We start from the raw sequence: 22262 nt of genomic DNA on the forward strand, positions 1-22262 counted from the left end.
GCGTTCGTCCGGGATAAAGAAAATTTTCCGCGGGCCATTGGGAGTCGTGGCGACGTACTCTCTCTCTCTCTCTCTCTCTTTTGCGTCTATTTTTGAGGTCAAGACGGCGACGGCTCTTATTTTCGTTTGCTGCGCTCGTGTGCACTTTTATTTCCCCTCTGGGCAGCAACTCGTTGCTACCACTGTGAAGGCATGCGTATTTTACCTCTCTTTCATTCGTAGCTTTATGGCTGGTGCGCCCGCGCATCAAAAAATGAGCACACCGCGAGATTCCGCGTTCGCGAATTTTATTTGTTGCATTGACTCGGAGGAATGCGTTTCGCTTCTGTTACGCGGGCCGAGGGTACATACTCTTGCATTTGCACACGAGGTTCGCTAGTATTTTCAGTAGCCGGCACGTTCTCTTTGTTGTTTCTCAGAATTTCTCAGCTTTACGCGAGTCTAAGTGCCCCGTGCGCCGCTGGCCACACTCGGCAGTGTGTCTCTGCGTCGAGAAAAAGCAATCTCTTTCTGGCAAACGGATACAAAAAAAAAATTACTTTCGCCGTCTGTGCGCGCATGCAAAAAAACCAACACGGTTTTTTGCATTTTAACCCACGCAATTGTGCACAAGCAATTAAAGTTCTAATTTTTCTTCGCTTCGACTGGACTTCGTGTGGCTTTCCCCCTCCCTCCCCCCTCATTCGCGCAATTTGAACATTCGCCGCTAGCTTTCGCGAGGATTACTTTTCTTCGAAGTTATTAACGAAAGTAGTGTAAGCGTGTTTGCGGGGATATATTTGACCTGTTATTTAGAAAGGCTTGAAGCTGTAGTTTAGCGGATACTTTACTACACCATGATAGCGAACAAAACACTTCCACGTATCTTTTATTGTAATTGATTTTCAAACGACTGGATCTTAATCTTCAGGTTTAAAATAAATTTCAAATCAAATCTTCAAATATTTGGTCGTATAAAGATGAAATTTAGAAACCGTCCGCGTAGCTTAACATTTTATCTGCCAACAATAGATTAAGTTCGATTTATAAGCTGATAGTACCAGGTACTCCGAGGGTCGTGCAAATAACAGCAAATAACCAAAAACGTCAATATTGCAATAATGGTAGTCGAAACTGCAGCATCCAAATAAGATATATCGCTAAAGAGTCCCATAACTGACGGTCGAACTTCAGCTACATGTCAATATTCAATAGAAGGGCATATTATTCGTAGCAAGACAGATAATCGAAATCATTAAAGACACATACACGCCTGTAATCAAATGAACGGACTATTCATTTCCCGATGGCCAATTTATCTCGTTGTACATTACGTAGTCACGCAATCGCGCGACGCCGGCGAAAAAAGGAAAAAAAGAAAAACGGAGAAGAAGCGTTCGCACACACGCTGTAATTTCAAACGAGCGACACTTTTTGATTAGCCGGTAATGGGAGCCGCGTGATAAGCGAAAATTGCAAGGCTTTTTTTTATATACGAAGGTTGTCATAAGTATGAGAGACCAGCTGGCTGCGTTTTGAATTGTTGCTATTGGAGCGATTACGTGGATGGGCTACTCAGGACATGTTTTTTTTACTGCGTTCGGCCACCTAACTAATATAAGTAACGAACATACGGACGCGAGGCAGTAGTTTCATAAATTCCGTAAACCGTTCATTATGGTTGAACGAATAACCGAGAGTTTATTGTTACGACGATGTGCGCGATGACGTCCGTTGCCTCTTTTTTTCTTTAAATTAACCGTAACTGTGATTTTTGTTGTTTTTTTTTTCAAATTACACAGCAAAGTGTGACATCTCTTCGAAAACACGGTTAAGGAAGTCGAAGATCATAATTTCCATGCAATACGGAGTATTGGAAATGTTTATATTTTTATCATCGATGAACAGAGATAAAGCAATTAATTGTGCAGAAAGTTGAGTGAAATAAGACATCGATAGAAAGTAAAAACTTAAAAGTTCTCGATAAAATGATGATGAATTGTTTATGAAAGCTTCTTGTTTGACGGTAAAAAGCGCAACCGTCGTGACTTTTCCGACGTGATAAACACGAACAAGCAAAGTATATACGTAAGTCGCGGAGTAGGTATAGAGAAGCTTTTGCCTTGTATATAGGACAAACTTGCATAGAAATCCGATTGAAGAAGCGACGTCCTGTTTGTGGCAAGGATCGATGAATTTCAATACACTTGAGTGTGTTACTGGCGATGCGGAGTCCTGGGAAATTTGCATGTAGCGAGTGGCGAATCGTGTCCGACAGTTGTAAAGCAAACTGCACAATCCGTACTTGCTTTCGTTGCGGGAGGGTGAACTTACTTTCTGCAGAGCATTGTCAGAGTTAAATCGACACAGCAGTGTCAAATCATTCTTCAAACACAAGCTAGACTATCGGATCGACAAATGGCATTTGCTGCTAGACGTATTTGCTAATTGTGCAGAATGCGACGAGCGAAAAAAATCATTCTCGAGCAAGGACTCTGCCGGATACGTCTCTGTCGAGTAGAAGCGGCAAACAATAAAGTAGACGTGAAACGAAAGGCAGGATCGAAGGAGAGGCCGCCGGGCGTTATGGGTTAATACGTAATTCAATAAGCGCAACGTAAAAGCGGAAACGTCCGGGCGCGAGAAAAAGGCTTGGAGCTCTCCGATATAAATTTGCGCTCTGTCACTCGTGCGCGACGACGAACGACGAGCGTCCGCCGATGATAGACTGGCATCCGGCCACGCGATATGCTGCACGTGCGAGGTTTTCCAGTCTGTAATCGTGCCTTCGTACCGACAACAAACCTACGCCTATAAATTATATATATACATATGTATATATTTGTGCTTTTTCTTTAATTACGAGCGCGGTGCTTCTTTTGCAATGCGATAGCGAGGATTGGATGTATCGTCGCTCGCAAAAAGTTATTCTAGCAGGAAAACTGAAATTTTTTTTCTAGCTTCGTTCAAAATCCCGTTTTATTTTTCTTTGAATCTTTATATTGAAATTCTATTTCAAAAGAATCTTTTTTGTTCATTTCCACGCTATTCTCATAAAATACTTTAATAGTCGACTGTTAAACTGCACTTTTATACGAAGAATCGTTGTATTTTAGTACTTCTGAGTCAACTGTCAATGTGATAAAATGATCTCTTACCACATACTCGCGTACGTCTCACAATAGAGTACAATGTTCGCCTGTTGATTGATAAAATATTCCATTGTGTCTTATTTGTAACAGGAAATTACAAGGGGAGAATAATATTTCAAGCTAACAGGAAAATATCGGTTTTCTGCAATTTTACTTTAAGATTATTTCCAGCGAAAATGTTGCCTACGCTGATTGGTTCACGATTCACGACTCTCTTAACAACTTTGCGACGATATCACGAATCGATCAATCGCGACGTTGCACATTGTGCAGACTTGCAAACTACGTAAAAAATAAAGACGGAGAAGCTTCATCGATACCCTCGTACGCGCATATACAGATGCATATGCATCCTTGATAAAAGCGCCTGTGGACAGTGTGTATGCAATCGTAAGCTCTTCTATATGTTTTTTTATTGTTTTTTCTTTTGCCTACTACGAGATAAGGCTCGTTATCGTTCATTTTCATGCGCTTTTTACAGCGCGTCATTCGCTTTTTTTTTTCTTTCGTTATTCGCTATTGTAGTTGCCGCTCTCTGTCTCTCTCAAAATTGCACATCGCAGTCTGCGTAATAACACTAATGCACTGTACTTCGCCGGTAGATCGAGCGTGCCGATTACTCACGCGAGGCTGTGTGGTTTATGCTGTATGCTTGGATACTTTGGACATTTTCATTTTGATTGCTTCGCTAAGATAATAGAACGGTCTGTGTGGCGATTGTTGCAAATATTATTGAGTTACCAATCTTACGTTTGTCGATAGCTATGATATTCTGTTTTCATTTTCTGTTTTCGAGGCTGCATTATTTACTCGAGTTTTGATATAATTTTTTAAATGAAATCATCGCCTCGAATTAAAAAAAAGTCAAGCCGTTAGCCCCTGAAGAAAGAAAAAATAGATTTATTATATTGCCTTTTTTTCTTATTAAAATAGAAAAACTGCAAGTGCAGTTCAACGACTTGTTCATCGAGGAGTTAAATCAGCGTGCCCCGGATATGCAGCTCAATTCCATTACGTACGAACTACCTCGCAAGTTGGAAAAAAAACACAGCTGTTCCAAGATTTTCAATATAAAATGAAACCCACTTATCGAATCAACGAAAGAGAAAGTCGATTTTCATCAGTGTATAAAGATTTTCTTTTTTTATCGTTCTCTCCGCGGTAACGGCGCCAATGTCAACGTGCCGACGTGAAAATCATCGAGCGCCGTTTCTGCATAACGATAACAGCAACCATGCCAAGTCAGCTTTATCTCTTAAGTGAGCGCGTAACGACGCATGCAGAACCAACGGAGCGGTGAGAAAAAATTTTTTTCGAGCGTCACTGACGAAAGGGAGAGGGAAGCCAGGGAGTTCATGTGCTTCCTATAGTACATATAGGCCAATGACGTACGTTACGCGCGTTCGTAGCTGCTCCGCGTACAGGGTGCCGTTAGCGCAAACTTAATGATCCTTTAAATTTTAATGCGCGCGGGAGCTTCTACCGAATCCCATGCAGTTTGTCGTTGCTGATATTGCGCTTTATGGAGTTTGTACGACGCCGTTCGATGCGGTATTTAGAGATGCTGTTGCGGGACAGAAGAAATTGGCGATTTTGATCCCTCGATGTTGAAGTCAGCGAGCACGTTTCAAAGTACACTCCTAATTGTTACTCTCAATTCGGGCTTAATGATAGTTGAACGACAATTGTGTGCCAGCAGCCAGCATGTCCGCAGTGCGCTAATATAAGTGAACGTTTTCTTTCGACTTTGCTTTTCGAGACGCATAAAGCACAAATTCGTTGTTACCTGTCGACTTGAGCTTTGATTGCGACTCAATCGAGGCCGGTTTTAGCTTTGTGCACCTATCCGAAGCAGTTGATCGATGCTACGCAGCGAGCGCTCGTCGAGCAAGATAACTCGTAGAAAACAATTAATCTCGTTGGAGGAACAAATTGTCGGCGCAACGTCTTGCCCCACTCGCGCATGATGTCATTTGCCATGGCGGACGAGCGTTGCTCGTTCGCGTGCGCCACTTAGCTTAATTAATAGCCACTCGTTACGATCCATTTACCGCGCCTGCAAACCGTGCGCGATAAGTTTGCAGAGGCGATCGGCGGCCGTGCGCAGCGCGGACACACGGGGCAAAATTGCAGTTGCGCGCACGGCGAAGTATACACGCAGCGACGCAATCTCGCGGCTGAAAATACAAATCGTGGCTAGACGAGCCAGCCAAAGCAATTAAAGCTCGGCAGGCCTAAGCCTCTCGCGGCGCTACTCGACAGCTCGGAAACGTCTCTCCTCTGAAAGCCTGCGGGCGCGAAGAGAGCAGGCGCGACCGAGGCTGGGCTGACAGTCGTTCGTTAAAACATCGCCCCGCTCTCGCGCGCCGACAGCTCATTAAGTTGCTCACGTTCGCCAAAGCTCTTTGGGCCCCGGTCGTGACGAGCTCGATTTATACGAGGACTCTCGTCGCGCTTTCGATCAAATTCCAGTCGTGCGCGCGCGACCTGCTATACGAGCAATTAGGAAATGAACGCGTACCGATATAAATGCGCAGCTCGCAGTTTCACACGAGATACATAGCGGCAATCGTGTCAGCTTTCGATGGTCTACGTTTGCTGTCGCTGGAATCGTCAATTGGCAATTTCTTAGATTAAGGAGTAAAAAATGGGACTTGCGGCGACGTTGAGTGCAGTAACATTAAATTTAACTCCATCGGTGATAAGAGTACTGCTGGAACGAAATCGATTTTCTATTTTAGTCCTGCGAAAATGGAAAATGCAGCAATATCGCGCGGCGGCTAGAGATAGAATATAAATGTCAACGTCGAACTTTATTTGGGCTGTCGGGGAAACAAACACACTTTCCGACGCGAATGAATTGCGCGCAAAATAAATCTTGAGCCACAATGCTCATACGCGCAAGGAAGACGCAGGAGTACAGACTGGCAGCAATAATTTTGCTCGCGAAAATGTCGGCGTCGCCCGCGTCGCAGTGAATTGATCAAACACGAACGACTGATAAAGACGCCAAGTCCTTATGTTCCAGAACGTGTCTGCCGCGAAGTTATCATGCGCCAACTTATTTTATTCCCTCTTTATTATCCTTACCGCCTACCTCATAGCGTAACAGCTGAAATATCGCATTGGAGCACAGCCAGGAAAATTTTCTTACGTCTGCCGCAGCTAAATAAGTCGACTGCGAGGCATGAAAAGAAATTTCCTTTTCTCATCTTTGACCGTGTTCCGCGTGTGCGCGCATAACGCTTCGTCAGACTTCAATCTAAGCTCGCTCGCTTGTGCAGTACGACATTGCTCGGTTTTTCTTTTTTTTGTTCTTCGGAAAAGAAACGAAAGGAACAACTTTTGCCTGACATTTCAATTCAGCGACGGTTACTCGACTTTCCGCCCTTTCTCTTCCTTTATCATTTTATCGTCGCGCGCGAAGACCGATCTTCTCTCTCTCTCTCTCTCTCTCTCTCTCTCTCTCTCTCTCTCTCTCTCTCTCTCTCTCTCTCTCTCTCTCTCTCTCTCTCTCTCTCTCTCGCCGAGGGACGAGTCGTACGTGAGGATTAAAATGCAGCAACGATCAGGACAAATCGCTGCGCGCTGCTCTCATATTTTTTCTTATTTAAAATTTATTTGTCGCTATTGAGGTCGAATGTATGTGAAATTTTTAAAGGATATTCTACGAGTGTACTTTTATATCGGTATATTGATGGCGTTAGGATCGTGAAAGAGTAACACTGCGTTTGCCACTCGTCAAAAACTTGGGCGATAACGTACTGCAGGTCCATTAATATCAACTTTTAATACTAAAACATTAGCCGTAACTTTGCGTTTGTTGAACTTTAAAAAGAGATTTGTTCTTGTACCAATGGAAAAGGAAAATTGTGAAAAAATTCGCGGACGCGAATATGCGCCAACCCGTAATTATAATCAGCTTCGAGATCACTTTGCTTGCACGCAATTTCCGGCGAACAATGAAGTTTGATATTACTGGAAATGCATCGATTGAAAATCTACGTAGCAGCCAGCGGTAATTGAGTAACATCCCACTTATTGATCAACCACGAGAAGCCTCCATTAAAAAATCTGGAAATAATTGAACGACGAAAAAAAGAGCATCGCAGGATCTATAAATAAATAGCAGATTACATCATGAAAAATAAAGCACGTTGCAAGGAATTACGAGTTGACGTCGGATATACCTACAGTTATATGCAATTTTCTCTTGTAGAGGGTACGCTATAAGCTCCTCCTCGAGACCAAAAAATATCTTCATGAATTATTACGCGTGTCGTTATAGCCGGTAATCACACGGGGGCACGAAGTAAACTAGCAGCCAATTAGCGGCTTATCAGACGATTCTCATCTTTCAATTGCACAGCAGCGTTTTGCCCGCGGAATTCGCCTCCCCGATTGATTGGCGCGCTCGGGCATCGATGAAAATTGCCGCTGCGGCGCGATAATTTAGGCAGACGCGCCTGCAGTTACAACTCGTTTCCAAGTCAATTCATCCTTGATTCTACTCGAGTTTCTGTTTCCATCTCACGTCCGACAAGTTACAAATGGAGATGCTTCTCCTTGGCTACGCTCTGCTTGTATATCCGTTTGGCAAACGAAACTCCCACTGATTCGGAACTTTTTTATTTTATTTCAAGTATGGCTTCGCTTGGCCCTAAGTACCAGTTGCGTTGCGCTATGAGATGTTCGTTTGTCATAGTTAAAACATCCTTCCAATTTTATACTTTGCGATTGAAATTTGATCGTGCAATCCAATCTTGCTCCGAGGCGTTCTCTGCCATATACGCGTGAAAAATACTTGTTCGGAAAGTATTCGGTAGCTTTCGAAATAACAGCCGTGCCAGCGTGAGAATATTGCAACTTTTGAGAAATAATTACAAGAAAATATCTGTTGGAAACTCTCACCAAACAAGAAGTTGTATAAGTGTTTTCTTTAATTACGAAGGAAATAGTTTTCGTGCTACTTTCAACGAAATGTATCTCTTACATTTTACTCATTTTCGCGTTGGCATAAATTTTCTCCGGAACGTCCTGCATTGCAATTCTATACTATTGCGAATCGTTTTCTTGAAAACGGTCTCGAAAACGATTGGAAAAGAAAAAGAAATTGTCGAATAAATGCAGCGTAAAACTCGGGAGAAGAAGTCCTACATGTTCGTGTTCTTCGTTGCAATTCGTCTGGCATCTTGGTAAAATCGTTAGAAATCCCCATGAGTCGACGACGACATGTAAAGTCCTGCTCGTATAAGAGTGTGTGAGGAGTTGGCGCCCAGGAGCCGCGACGCCAAGCACAATTACGACGTCGCGAAAGGAGAGAAAGGAGTATATACCTATATCGCGTGACTCTATTGTTGGCTACTATAGAACGTATACAGAACGGCTTCTATCCTCGCGTCTCCCTGCTGCTCTATTTTGTTGTACCTCTTTTACCATGTACCATTTTTTCTCCCAGGAACTGCTCTTTACCAAGAGAGAGATAGACTGTAATCGACGAATATACCGTTAGTACTCAGCCTTGATAACGGTTTTCCGTTTATGGATTATATTGGCGAGATGTACTGTAACATCATTTGTATCTTGATCGTGTTTTAGTCATTTGCGAGCAACATCGATAATTTATTTTTAAATTGTCAGTGTTCGTATTTTTACACAAATATATATAGTTTTTATTTAAAGTTAATTGATTTTCTTATTTTTATACATATATATATACCTTTTTCCATTTCCGCTTCACGAGCAATTATATACTCTGCACGGCTCGAATGTCAACGTGATAAAATTATCATTTTTATCAATGAAATTCCATAAAAATTCATTAAGTTACCATTCATCCCGCTAATTATAGTATAATAATTTTAAAAATTCTACATCCTTTCAAAAAAAAAAAGAGAAGAAAAGAAACGATAGCATAAACGATCACTAAAGCTAACATAAAGATAAGAAAGAATACACATTTCGTAAAGGACATAGAATTGAAATGTTCACAAGTTTGCATTGTATGTATCTACGCTCAGCGAATTTCAATTCATTTACGGGAAAGTAGGAAAAAACGAGTTTCAGTGTAAAGTGTTTACTTGGTGAGATAATTGCTTGCAGAGCACTTCCAATGGTAGCTGGAAACATTTAGTTTGAGCATTTACGCGGTTACGGAACAATGAGTTTACCGTCCGTCAATCACGGTACCTCATTGTATCTATAGACGACCATTGTGTCATTTTAATGGCTTACTTTGATATTTTGAATGAATTTGGTGATAAATTTAAATTTCACCAGTTGTCAAATAAAGTGTTAATTACTGCTTTGTAAATCTAGACATCAGTAAGCGGTGTTGTGCCAATACCAGCCGTTTGATTCAAATTTTCGGACTGACTTGAATGGATTTCAATTGACTCTGTTATACGAGTTAATAAACTATCGATCTACGGTGCAGTCGAAAAAAATAAAAATTTCATTATTTGTTATGGAGCGACGTACAGATTTCTACTTTATCCCTGGAAAAACTACAGGCCGAGCTTTTCCAGTTTTACTGCTTGAGGCGCTCCATCGATGTTTTACCACTGCTTTTTATCGCCTTGCGCTAATACTGCAAAGGAAAACCACACGAGCAGCTTGGTCGGTAAAAGAAATTTCTACTTAGCTGCTAGGCGGGATACAATAATTTTTCTATATTTAATCTTTAGTAACTTTTAAGTTTTAAGGCATCTCTCTTTTTAAATTATAATATTTAAATATTAATACTGCAAAATTCAATTTCCAAATGTAAATTTATTCCTTTTGGTTTATTACAACCATGATTATGATTTTACGATTAACAAAAGTAAAGCTGAATTGTTGAAAGTTGTGCACTGTGCGTTAACACTTATGAATTAACGACGTTAAAAAAGTAAGCTTTATAATTCCTCAAGACAGTTTATTCAGAGTCAAAAAAGTAAAAAGGAGCGCATCCTTGAGAACAAAGATTTCACAGAAAAATTATTAATGATGTATTATACAAAAATACAGACGTTTCTCATAAGACATTGAGAGCTTTGGCCATAATTGTAACAAAACGAAATGAAAGTTCAATTACAATCAAGCTATAATACTTTATGATTCATCTTAAGTTGCTGATAAATGCGCGTAATATAAAAAATCTTGGTGTTGAACAATACATTGTTATATTGAAAAGCTCATTGCTACATGCGACGATTCTTATTTTTACGTTATCTGTTTACATATGTACATTTATACTAAAAGTAACACAATCAACTGAACAATCTTCAATAAAATCAAGTCTTTGGATACAAACAACTGCTTCTCGATATCGGTCGAACTAATGTGTAACTTTACGAACAAACAATCCTACAGTAATACATCTTCGGCGCACTTTTTGACGTCAATTCACTGTATCACAAGACACTGTCAAGCGGTTCATCCTGCAGAAATCACTCAATGCCTACATATGTAGCACTTAACAATCAGAGTCCAAGTACATATAAACCTATCACAGTCTCCCGTGATATCTTTCAATTCAGACGTAACCTTGTGCTTCCAATTTAAGTGCGGCTTCGTATGATGGCAATCCTTCGTCGTGATCAATCACGTGTCTGCTCGAATGATCCTCTTCGTCCTTGCCGAGTGATCGACAATGATGCTGGTGATGATGGCGATGCTGATGCATACCTCTTTCCAAGTCTATGGGCACCGGTAATATACACGAACTGAAATCGGGTTTCTTGTCCGATGGGGATGTCATGTAAGGTTTAAAGATTAGACTTTCATAAGCTGGTGGTGGTCCTGGAGTCGACGGCCGACGAGCAGGTAGAGATGTTAGAGTCGTCGCTGTCACGGACGTTGGCAGTTCATCCAAATGGTTCAACGACATTGCGTTCCTCTCGTAGCACTGTCGGCATCAATGTTTAATCATTACTTCGATTGATAGGATGATTCGATGACAATGTAGTCGCTGAACGCGTCGAAGGTTTTTATGAATGTTTGATCGGGATATTGCGGGTCATGAATTCGACGAACGAGCTATTTGCATTGATAAATTATACGCTTTGAGACGTTGACTCAACGTTGTAATCAAATAAAATTTATAATAATTGTTTGGAAACGTCATTATCGTTTTGAGTAAATATTGTTGGTTAGTAGTATGCGATTTCTTCTTACTACTTAATTGTTAATTGACCGCAGTACAAATTAAACGTGAAGCCGAATCTATAAATTAATATGATCGATTGACTTTTCTTTTTTAGTGATAAATACTAACACTTAATATCTAAAGTACTTTTGTAATTAGAAAGATAACTTTGAAAAATAGTTTTTGTTCCCTTCCCTTAGAATTCCCTCAAGATTAAAAACCTTATAAAATACTTGTATCGTCGGAAAAATAGGGTCATCAGTGATAGCCAATAATGATTATTACCATAGCGTGCGAGTCCATAGTGAAGACCTCGAGACTGTGTACGTCAGATTCGGGACGCCAGTATTGCGAGTATTCGTGTGGCCGGTGCTTCCTCATGTTTTTATGGCAGCAGTAGCAGACCAGAAACACCACTACGATCACACCACCCAGCATTGCACTGTGTACAATATATACAACAGACGGTTATTAAAAAGTATCGGACGTCTGAACAATTTTTTTTTTACGATGAAGGGGCGACTAATATTTTTCGTTATTAAAATCCGGAGCGCCGTTCGTAAATAGTCTGCGAATTTTGGAAAGAAATATTTCCAATATGCCACCCTTCTATCTTTCATTTTTATTTCGGAAGAGGGACAGGCCGAAGGCTGCGGTTTATTATTTTGTCGCCACGCGAGGGTGTTTGATACGCTGACTGAGTCGACCTTTTTTTAAGAGATTTATTTGAGAGATTTTTAATCCGATAGATGAATTTGTTTATGGTTGCGGGTTCGACAAATTGATGATCTCTTTTGCTTGAATTCATATTCCGCGCAACGTCTCGAAATAGATATTTATTTGGAATTGTTTGAGTGAATAAAATGCGGAAATGTATCGGTATTTCGCTAGGAAATAGCAAAAGAGGTGCATTCGAAACGCGAATTATCATTGTTTGAAAAAGAAATTGGCGATAAAGTATTTACGTCGATGGATTCATTTTGAATTGACGAAATTGAGTTGTAAACATTTCCAATTTCAAGACTGCAAAGCTGCTTATCAACTAGGGAAGGCAAAGCGAACGCAATCGAATTTCGAAAATTCCACGAATTCGAGCTAAGCGTAAACCTCAAACCCAACCCAACCCGTAGACGTAGCAGCGAGTGTAATCAGGCGCAAAAATAAATAAATTCCAACGCACGAAAACTATCCGAGCTTGCGGCGGCGCAACGTTACGCGACCGAGCGGAAGCCAATTGTGTGGACACATAACGCACAAAATACCAATCGCTCCTCGCGATCCTCTCGTCGTATCGATGTATACCCTCCACGATCAACGACGCGGCGGCAGCGACAACGTTGTCTCTCGCGACGCGCCCCCGATTTTCGGCATTTCAATTATCTACATTTCACTGTGTATCCAGCTGACACGTATGCTACAAGCAGCTATTGAAGGTTCGATGCTTGTCGTTACGTATATTTTCCATTCTGTCTTAGATAGACCTGTCCCCTAGAAACATTGGAAAAATCACGGGATATTTGCTGTTTTCATCGTTCTATCTTATGGAGTATTCAGTAAATAATATAGGACATTTGGAATCAATGACCTGTAGATTAATGCTTTACGAGACTCAATTAGTTGTCCATAAATTTTTTCCAATCTCACTCCAGCACGCACGTCTCTAATAACACGGTTTGGCCCTCAAAGTACCCATTCCATTCGCTGACTCTCCAAATGACGTAGAACCTGGTCTGTAACGTGACCTGGCCCGCGCAGAGTCTGATAATAGCTGTTCGTTTACGATAACCCGAGCATTTTTTTCCTTTTATCAATCTCGCTAACGTATTGCCTTTGTTGATAAAGAAACTTCGGAATTACGAGGCAATGCCCTTGTTTCGCGAAAACGACTAAAGTTTTTATAATGCAAAAATACATTTGACATTTGATGATAAGAACTGCGAATGTTGAAATGGCTCCTGTAAATTTTTTACGTGGATTCTTGCGGTGAAAACAAAATTTGTACGAATATCGCTTTGGAAGCATTAAATTTTTGTTCAAACAGGGCAAATGTATTTACACTTGAAGACTATTTTATTTCGAGATAAAAAAGGGATTAATAATTTTTCGACAGTATGCGCACAACTTTTCCCATCAGTTATTTATCTTGAAATCTGCATGGCTTTTGTTTTGAAAACGATCAACTGTTCTTTTTTTTTTTCACTTTTTACAAAGCAATCGCCACCTTAATTTGTCGTAAGCTCCTTTGTGTCACCGCTATACACGTGAATCGCACCCCGGGGAATGGTAGGAGGTCGGTTTCTTTTATGCCGAGGCTCCAGTCAGTTTATTCGAAAAAGAGCGCAATCGATGTCGAGTGAACTTTTGCAAATCGTTAGAACGTCTGAATTTGTTTGGACCATTAAAAACGTTAACTTCGTTACTTCTTAAAAAATATTTAAGGATGGGTTATGTTTTAAATAGAAACAAATGTGAAAGATGTAAATTCTGAGAATTCCTTATAAGGCTTTTACTCGAGCAGCTTCAAAAAATTTTTTTGTAACTTGCTAATGAATCTCCAAAGAACTTTATCATAAACTCGATAAGAGATATTTTCTGTAAGGATCGGCTTTACCTGCTTTGGTATAATATTTCAAGTGTCTTCAAAGTTGCCGCGTGGAAAAGTTTCGTCAAGTATAAGTTATTATTGATGAGAAAAGAAAACATCAAGCCGAACGGCTCAATTATCTATTCAAAGCAATTTGGCGAATAAAACGCAGTTTTAATAGATACAATTTTCGAATAAATGAATCTTCTTACTTTGAAAAATCTGACGGCGCAACGCGAAAAGAACATTTCATATATGAGATTTCGTAGCCGCCCCGATTATAATGCAACGCGAAGATCGTGTCGAATAATCGCATATTCAAATGGAAAGGCGGTCGAGATGAGAGCGTGGCACGCGCGCGGGTCGCCTTTCATACGATCGCCGTATTCAATTCATTATACGCTGTGCCCGGAAAAATTTACGGCTTCAAGAATGTTTCAAAGAATTTATCGCTTTCGCTTGCTTACTCGTTTCCCCGTTAAATACATTTGCGATCGTTTCAGGATTGAGAGCGAGGTTAATGGATAAAATTCATTTAGAGAGTGTGAAATATTCTTGAGCGCGCCGTTTTCCAGGACAAACATGCATTTCATTACGACGCCGCGCGCGCAAAATCCTCAAATGAAAGCTCCGACAAATATACGGGATTGACACGCACTTCAAAGAGCTTTTATTTCGCACCTCCTCCGAGCTTCGTTTTCCTCGGCGTCTCTTATATCTGGACCGCGCCACGCGTGCGAGTTGTTCGCATCATGAAAAATGCATCCGGCCAATCTATTTTCGGAAATGATGGCAGGAGATAACGAGTGCACTTTTCGTCGGGCATAAATTATGCAAAGTGCTTTCTCATCGGCGCCGCTATCAAAATATACATGTTTGTTTTTTTTTTTTTTTTTTTGTTTTTTTTTTTGCCACCGCTTGGCCGGCCCCAGGAACGAGGTCATTTCGGGCTTCGAAAAAGCTCACAGTCTCTACATGCGGACAATTTATTGAATTGGTAAAACTCACCCTCCGAGCAGAATATTAACATTGCCGTGCAAATCGGTCTCGTAACGAGCGGATCTGCCGGCACCGGGACCAACGCCTACGGTCATATTGTAGCCTTGCTGACTGTTGTTGGCGTGCTGCAACAGTTGGGCCGTGTGCACCGCCGATATGACTGCGAGACGCTTCATCGAAAATGCCGATCGTCCTCCCGTTCATCGAGAAGCACGCGCCGATCGCGATGATCGTGTCAATCTCATTTCGATTGACCACTTTGTCCGTCGCTTCAATTCAACGATGACTCTGAAATTGACAAAGTTGTTCACCGATGTTATCGTTTGTCTGATTGCAGGTCGTGAACGCAAGCAGAAGATTTTGGATGAGGCAACTAATAAGACCGACAGGATTAAAAGGTGAGATGCTATTTCAGCGTGTAGTCATCTGCGAACAATATATATCATTGTATCACCTTCAACGGAGTCGGGAATAAGTTACTTCTACAAAGTGCTCCGTATGCCCGTACAATCGTGACTATTTTTATATCCAACGCAGAGACATTGATCGTCTAAAGACATATAGCAATGATGATACTCCGCTATCGAAGCGACGTTATAGGCTCTCGTCAAGAATAAGCGAGGCGAGCACTTTCAAATCTACGGCGAATCTGAGTTACCCGATCGCTACTACTTTATGAACGTCTCTATCGGAGGATCGTTAGCGAGTCTTGTTAGCGGTAGAGAAAAGCCGGCGCTTAAGCAGGTCTTGTTCCTTCACGGCAATTATTTCCGTTGTGCTTTCCAGTCCGATCAAAGCCGTAGCCGTACCACTTAAAACTGCCGGGGGAGCTGGTACGCCTCAGGCGTAATAAAATGTTTAGACCGGAGACAAATGGCGAATGAGCCCGATGCCGGCAGCAGCTCCAATTTCTCACCGGATGACATTTTCCTTTTAACGCGGGGAACATTCTGCCCTACGATTATATCTTGTCTCGCTGGTATTCGCCCGACGTTAGCCCCGAAACGTGACTCGCGCTCTTACAATTTCGTGCAATATCCTTCATCGCGCGAGAGAATAAGGCGTCGGCGGGTGGGTGCACGCGCAAACGCGAACGCAGATTTCTTTACAAAGGTATTCAGCACGGAGTCGTGGTTCTTTTGGCTCTTCTTCAGCGCACCCACACTGTGTATACGCTCCGTGCCCCGAGTGCATATAGATTGCGACACACTGGTCGTTCACCCTATAGACCTTAAGCCCATAACAGACTATTTAAAACTATCCTTGATTGCACATTATAGACTCTAGCCGGTCTATTCTTGGCGCTGGCGCACAGGTGTAAGATACGTCGTGCGCTCGTCGAGGGAATTTGGTTTCCCATCGATGCCGCCGCGACCGCGGCTCATCTATTTTTACCGCAGCCACGCAAATAGGCACAAAGTGGTTATTTCCGTCGCTGCACGACGCGCGATTATCGCTTCGTGACGTCAGGTAATCAGATTAATAACCCCGGACTAATGAATCGACATCTCTTTCCAAGCGGTTTGCGCGGAAGGGGCTTTCTGCTGTTCGCCTGTTTGCGTTTGGACGTAAACAACGGATGGCCGAGTCGACGCCGCGCGGGCTTGAATAATAAAAACGCGCATTGTGTGCTTTTCCGCGGGCAGGTCAGAAAACTAATGCACTCCTGAGTTCTCGGTGCTGGCGCCTTTGAAGGGGAGGCATAAATTTTTCCATCGCATCGATCGACGCGTACGCACGGTTTTTAAAGAGCCGAGGAAGGGGAGAAACTCGCACGCGTAGGCTGTTTCTTTTTTTTCTTTCTTTATATTAGAGCGGCAAGGCGTTCGGGTCGATTCCACGTATACGCATTGCATACGTAGTGTCCTCGAGTCGGCTCTACACTCTCAACTCCGGGCGGCACTTGGCATACTCGCCGCGCGCTCGCACTATTGACCGATCCCCACGTGTCAGTGTCACTGTCGTCGTCGCGCACGCGACGTCGCTGCGTTCACTGCTGGTGCGCTGGTGTTCTCGCGAACGCGCGAGCTCGGCGCGTCCGCACCGGCGGCTCTTTGCCGCGGCCTTTTCACGCCGAATTCCTTTCGAAACCGCGCGCGATGCAAGCCTCCCCGCGACCGAGACACCGAACGTTCCACTGGAATTGTCTACGCCGCGACGGCAATGCGGCGAGTTGCCACAGCGGCCTCTCTACGTAATTAATACAACGCTACGCGGTTCGCGCAAAGTGACGAGCTGTCGACGTCTTTCACGATATTCTTTCCGAGCGTCGTTCCAAATGCACCTCGTACGCCAATTTAATAATGTTACAGTTGCACGCGTAACTATTTATACAAGTGCGCTCACACACAATAGAAAGGCCATTCATCCTACTTTCGCGCGGTAGTTGCGTTGATTCTAAAGCGGTATAGATATATCTAAAGAACAATCGGGGTTACCAGACTGACCCGTCCTTCTCTGGGCGTAATTGCATTTCAACTCTCGCCCGTGCAAATGGAAAAACGTCAGAGTTACCAATAACAACAGCTCATTTCTCACCGTTCTCGCGCGCGTATAGAGAGCAATCCGAAAGGAAGCGTACGCGTCGCATACATCCGAGCTTTCAATTCGCGTTTTACGGCGGGGAGCATGTATAATAATCAAATGCATCCACGACAAGAGCAGCAACGGTAAAATCGCCAACAAATCGTGCAAAGATGCCATCACGCAGCAACAGCGGGGCGTTGCGTCGACGATGGAGGTAACGACCCCGCGAGTTGTTTCTCTCACTCTCTCTCTCTCTCCCTCTCTCTTTCTTTCTTTCGCGTACAACCGCCTGCATTATTCATGCCACGCAACGAGACGCCGACGCGACGCCGGCGTCTCTCTCTCTCTCCATGCTTGTTTTGTAGGAGAGCTTTCGAGTACACCTGGGACTGCATCGTTGAATTCAAGCTTGCTCGCTGTTTTTTTTTTTTTTTTTCGTTCCGATATTCTGCTTTTCAAGGTGGGAATTACACGTGGAAGTACTTTTTTTATAACAATTCGACGCGATTTTTCTTCTATTTTTTCGCTCGTAACCATTCAATGGAAGCTTATACTGATGGTATATGTACTGGTGGATACAAAAGTCAATTTTTCGTATATTTTTGCGTCTTTTATTTGCGAGTGTTTCAGCGGAATATTCTATCGTATTCTATATATGCGAAATGTGACGCTATTGAACCAATGTTAGTTATTTGATTGACTTTTTGGTAATCAAGTTTTATGTCGATGAAAACTGTCATTAACGCTATTTTTCTACCTTCGGAACTTGCGGAAATTTTTTTACTTTTTTTTATGTTTGAACAATATCGAGTAAATGTCAATTGAACGAGAAATATATAAAAATCAACGCGACAGATAATGCTTTAATTCAATAATTCAGGGATTTTCAATAAAAATGTAGTTATAAAAATATTTATTTTGAAATTCAAATTCTGACACTTTTCGGGTTTTACAATAAAAAAGTTTTCCCACTGTAAAAATGAAATACATCCAAATCCTGTTTCCTAAAACAACAATCATTTCGTAATTTACGCAATTTCGCAAAGCACTGTTTTCAACGACTAAACGAAAGAAGAAAGAAGAAATATTCAAACGCAAATTGCTTTGTGAAATCGAAGCGAACCCTTGCAACGTTGCTTACGTAATAAACAGTCGGGTCGATTCGTATCACTTTGTTTCTTAGCTTTTGTGGTTAAAAAAGAGAAAGAGAGAGAGAGAGAGAGAGGAAAGCCGATTTAAACGCAAATTTCCACAGCCAAATTAGACACAGGAGCGAATGAAGCACTGTGAGTAAGAAAAACATGATGAAGAGGGTCACTGCCGCACAGAGGGCCGCAAAGATTTGGCTTATCGAGGATACAAACAGTCTCTTTCCGCACTTTTTTAGTTGCTTACGCGAGAAGACTTGAGAAGATTGGAATTTTTTTTATCTTTCGCGAAGTCAGTCAAAACGAATTTACATGCACATTACAGGGTTAAAATACGTAATTGTTCACACTTATTTATCCTTTCGCGTATCAATGAGCAGCGCTTAATACGAACTATTCATTACATTTTACTATGCTTCGCTATAAATAAATGACATTAATACGTTAATGAGTAAATTGAGGCAAATTAATTGGACTTGCGAAGATATTTATTGTAAATTTTTTAATCTGAAACAAATAAACCCCTTTACTTTATTTATTCATCATTATGGATTTGATATAAAGTTTACGTGTAAACGCAAATCTACATTATAATTTAAAAAATAAATGAGCGCTAATGAAAGTGAATATATTACTACCGACTCGTTCGTCTAGCTACACATCAGTACGGTGTTCTTTTAACACGTCAGAACTAATAGCAAACATGGTATATAAGCTGTATAAATATATACTGTGACGTGGCTTCTCTAGTCATTTTCCTATAATGCGCGAAAAAAATATTTTCGAAATGCAAGCGCTAAAGAACACGAGGAAAAAGAAACTACCGTTGCATTTTTGTTTTACATTAGAATGTCGTCGATTTCTAAAAGCGACCATAACTTTCGTGTTTGATATACAAATTGCGAATGTAATAGTGTGTAATTGTAATGTATTTGATACGAATCACGCCCTCAGTTCAGTCAGTATTGCAATATTTCCCAAGCGCATGGATCTTACTAATTTGCAAAATCTTCATGAGAAAATAAAAACAGACGAAAGTCGCTGAAATATGGAAATTGAAAAACCTGAATACCTTTAAACGCCACAAAAGAATCCAAGGCAATCGGTCGTGGCATGATTACATTGAGCACAGTCACTGTATTGCGCAGTCACTGTATTCCCTGGTAAATTAATGCGAAACGCCCGACGGCGAGAGCGAGTGATGTGAGTCGGCGTGCGGCGCGGCCGCGACTGTGTGATGGTCATCGGCTCTACGTTGCCTATGGCTACGCGACGTGGTATGCGCGCGCGCGCTCTACCTGCGCAAGGAGAGGGCGAAGGCTTCACTCTCGGTTTCGTTATATACGATTGAAGAGATAGAGAGATGAAATTCGTTGTCGAGGGCAGAGAGCTGTCTCTTTTTCTATTTTTTTATTCGTCACCATTACTTACAAGTCGCAACAGTGACGTGCATAATTTTTCATCAGATATCTATGTCCGAGGATTCTTTTTTTTCTTTCAACGCGCTCATCGGATATGTTATAATACGCGAATGTGTATCGAATGTTTGCACTTCGTAAATTCAAAGAATGATTTACAGAAATATACATATTTTGGGTGTTAATCGAGTTTGAATGATCGATGAACGTGTTTTTCCTGGAAAAATCGATAGCAAAGGCTTTGATAATTAATTTTTTGAATTGTGCTGCTTCTGTCATACACACTGTGTTCTTTTAAAATTCGTTTCCCAAATCGTAGAAATCATTAAAATGATCCATTATAAATGTTCGGATCATGCTACTCTGGAATTCTACGGAACTTTCCACCGGTGAAAAGTCTGCTATTACTTTTCTTTGCTTCTTCGATGTATCGTTTATTTCAGGACTAAAAGAGGAAAAAAGCGGTCCCTCAGCGGCCAAACATATTTTGGCACCATTGTCGGGCGTAAGAAGACGCGTTTTCACTTCGGGCGTAGTACAGCAGGGAAAGAAGGGAGGAGATTTTTCGTAGATTAATGATGGGATCGTCTCGATGAATTATTCAGTAAGAAACACTTGTCAGCGCGTAAAACGAGAAAAGCCTCCCAAAACAAACACGATCACAAGGAGAGAGGAAAAAACTTGTAGCTACAGCTCTTCTTCTTCGTGTATCTGTGTACACACGCATGTCTCTCGGCAGCCGCAGACAGAGCTGGGGGGGGGGGGGGGCGGAAGCTCTATTTCTTAGTATATTGAATTCAACGTTGCCACGGCAGCTGCCTCTTTCTAATAGTACTCAGCTTTTTTATTCATTTTTTTCCTCCCTATAGACTTTCGGCAGCTGTGCTGGCGTTGCGATATTGGCCTCCACCGCTTCTCTTTTCTGCATCGTCTACCTCTTGCATTATTCCTTCCACATGTAGATTGCCTTTTATATTTGCAAGCTTTCGTGTTTTTCCCAGGTTATATCGAGATTGTATAGAAAAGAAGCATCATCGTGAAAGTCTGACGTGCGTAACAACAAAACATAATAAAAGTTCAGTGGCCCTCCACGCGTTTCCGTGCAGCTCGTAGCGGCGAATTTCATAAAGTTTAACCAGAGTAGGCGGAGAATTTCTGATTGGAGAAAAAGGCCGCGCATAAATTCGCGCCTACTCCAGCGGCGAAAAAAAGACCGAGCTGGGCGCAGACGGTTTTAACGAGAAAATCATCACGCAACGGTGATCCCTGCGGGAGGACCGGGCACTTTGAAGGCGCGAAAAACGCGAAGCACCAAGCGCAAGCGCGCTAACAAGCTTCGTGTATACGCGCCGGAGGCACTCACCAGACTGCAGTTTTAATCGTCGACGCGTTAAAAATCCAGCTGCGACTGACTCCAGACGACGAGAGACGTACCAGTCGACAAGGTAAATTAACGCCAGAGACAAAAGGGAAAAAAAAAAGAAAAAGTGACTCGCACGCGACCCTCCCCTCACCCGAAGAATTTATCGACCTCGCACACGTTTGTGCATTACGCGCGCTGGTGTGTTTAACTTCAGAGAATTTTCAAATATCCCGTAATCTCGGCGTGGAATGTGTCGTTTACTCTGTCCAATTTTTATAGAATATCTTTTGGCTACCTTCGCAGCCGCGAGCGATGCCGGCTTTTTTTTTATGCTCAAATTAAATTTATTAATGTTGGCAATTTTCGGATGTCATGTATCATGGAATTCGCTGTAGTGGGAAAGGCGGCTGATGTTATTTTAACAATTATTTGCTTTGTGAAGTGGCTCGTTGAGGCGAGTAATCGTGGTTTGGATTGAATTTATTCAGAGCACATAAATTTAGGAGGTGAATATTGTTAGTTTTTTCGAATAATCTTTCGATTATGTTTTGTTATTTGAAATCAAATATTGATTTAGGACATTTTATTGATGGCGGCCTCAACAAATGCGGATTCGCGAACGACACTGTATACCAAAGTATAATCTGGCTTCAGAGTTGCTTTATCTCCCTGGTTTTGGATATATCTCGACTACTTTCGAAAAATGTGGGGGTTTTCATTACTTGAAAAGCCATTTCATTTCACAAGATTTTTTTTGGCAAACTCATTGAGTTATCAGTCATCTTCCCTTCCGTAATATATTTAATAAACCCATCATTGCAATATTTCTTTTTATCTTTCAAGTGTCAGTCCATCTGACTAACGCTATACGTAACCATTTTTTTTTTTTGAGAAATGAAAATTTTAATACAGAATGAAAGAAATTTCATTTTTCTCGGTTGAAATAAAAGCAAATTGCTTCCTTA

At 41.7% G+C, this 22262-nt stretch overlaps 2 protein-coding genes across 5 annotated transcripts in view; one reads left to right on the top strand and one right to left on the bottom strand.

Moving 5' to 3' along the window:
* The window catches only part of LOC131671857 (probable beta-hexosaminidase fdl), a 46126-nt gene that overhangs the window by 5534 nt on the left and 18330 nt on the right, over window positions 1-22262 (top strand). For all 4 annotated transcript variants that reach the window (XR_009302580.1, XR_009302579.1, XM_058948626.1 and 1 more), the window contains exon 2: window positions 15180-15240. The gene's annotated coding sequence lies outside the window, so the exon portion shown is untranslated. The remainder of the gene's footprint in view (window positions 1-15179; window positions 15241-22262) is intronic.
* LOC131671858 (uncharacterized) lies at window positions 9967-19732 on the bottom strand. The gene is made up of 4 exons (XM_058948628.1): window positions 19589-19732; window positions 14852-15130; window positions 11545-11701; window positions 9967-11019 (listed from the first exon to the last, which is right to left on the bottom strand). Exons 2-4 carry the CDS (start codon window positions 15016-15018, stop codon window positions 10648-10650), a joined length of 696 nt encoding a protein of 231 aa, XP_058804611.1. The 5' UTR covers window positions 15019-15130; window positions 19589-19732; the 3' UTR covers window positions 9967-10647.

Source organism: Phymastichus coffea, unplaced genomic scaffold, assembly GCF_024137745.1.
Source record: "Phymastichus coffea isolate CEN01 unplaced genomic scaffold, Cenicafe_Pcof_1.1 PCOF00137, whole genome shotgun sequence".
Lineage (NCBI taxonomy): Eukaryota > Metazoa > Arthropoda > Insecta > Hymenoptera > Eulophidae > Phymastichus > Phymastichus coffea.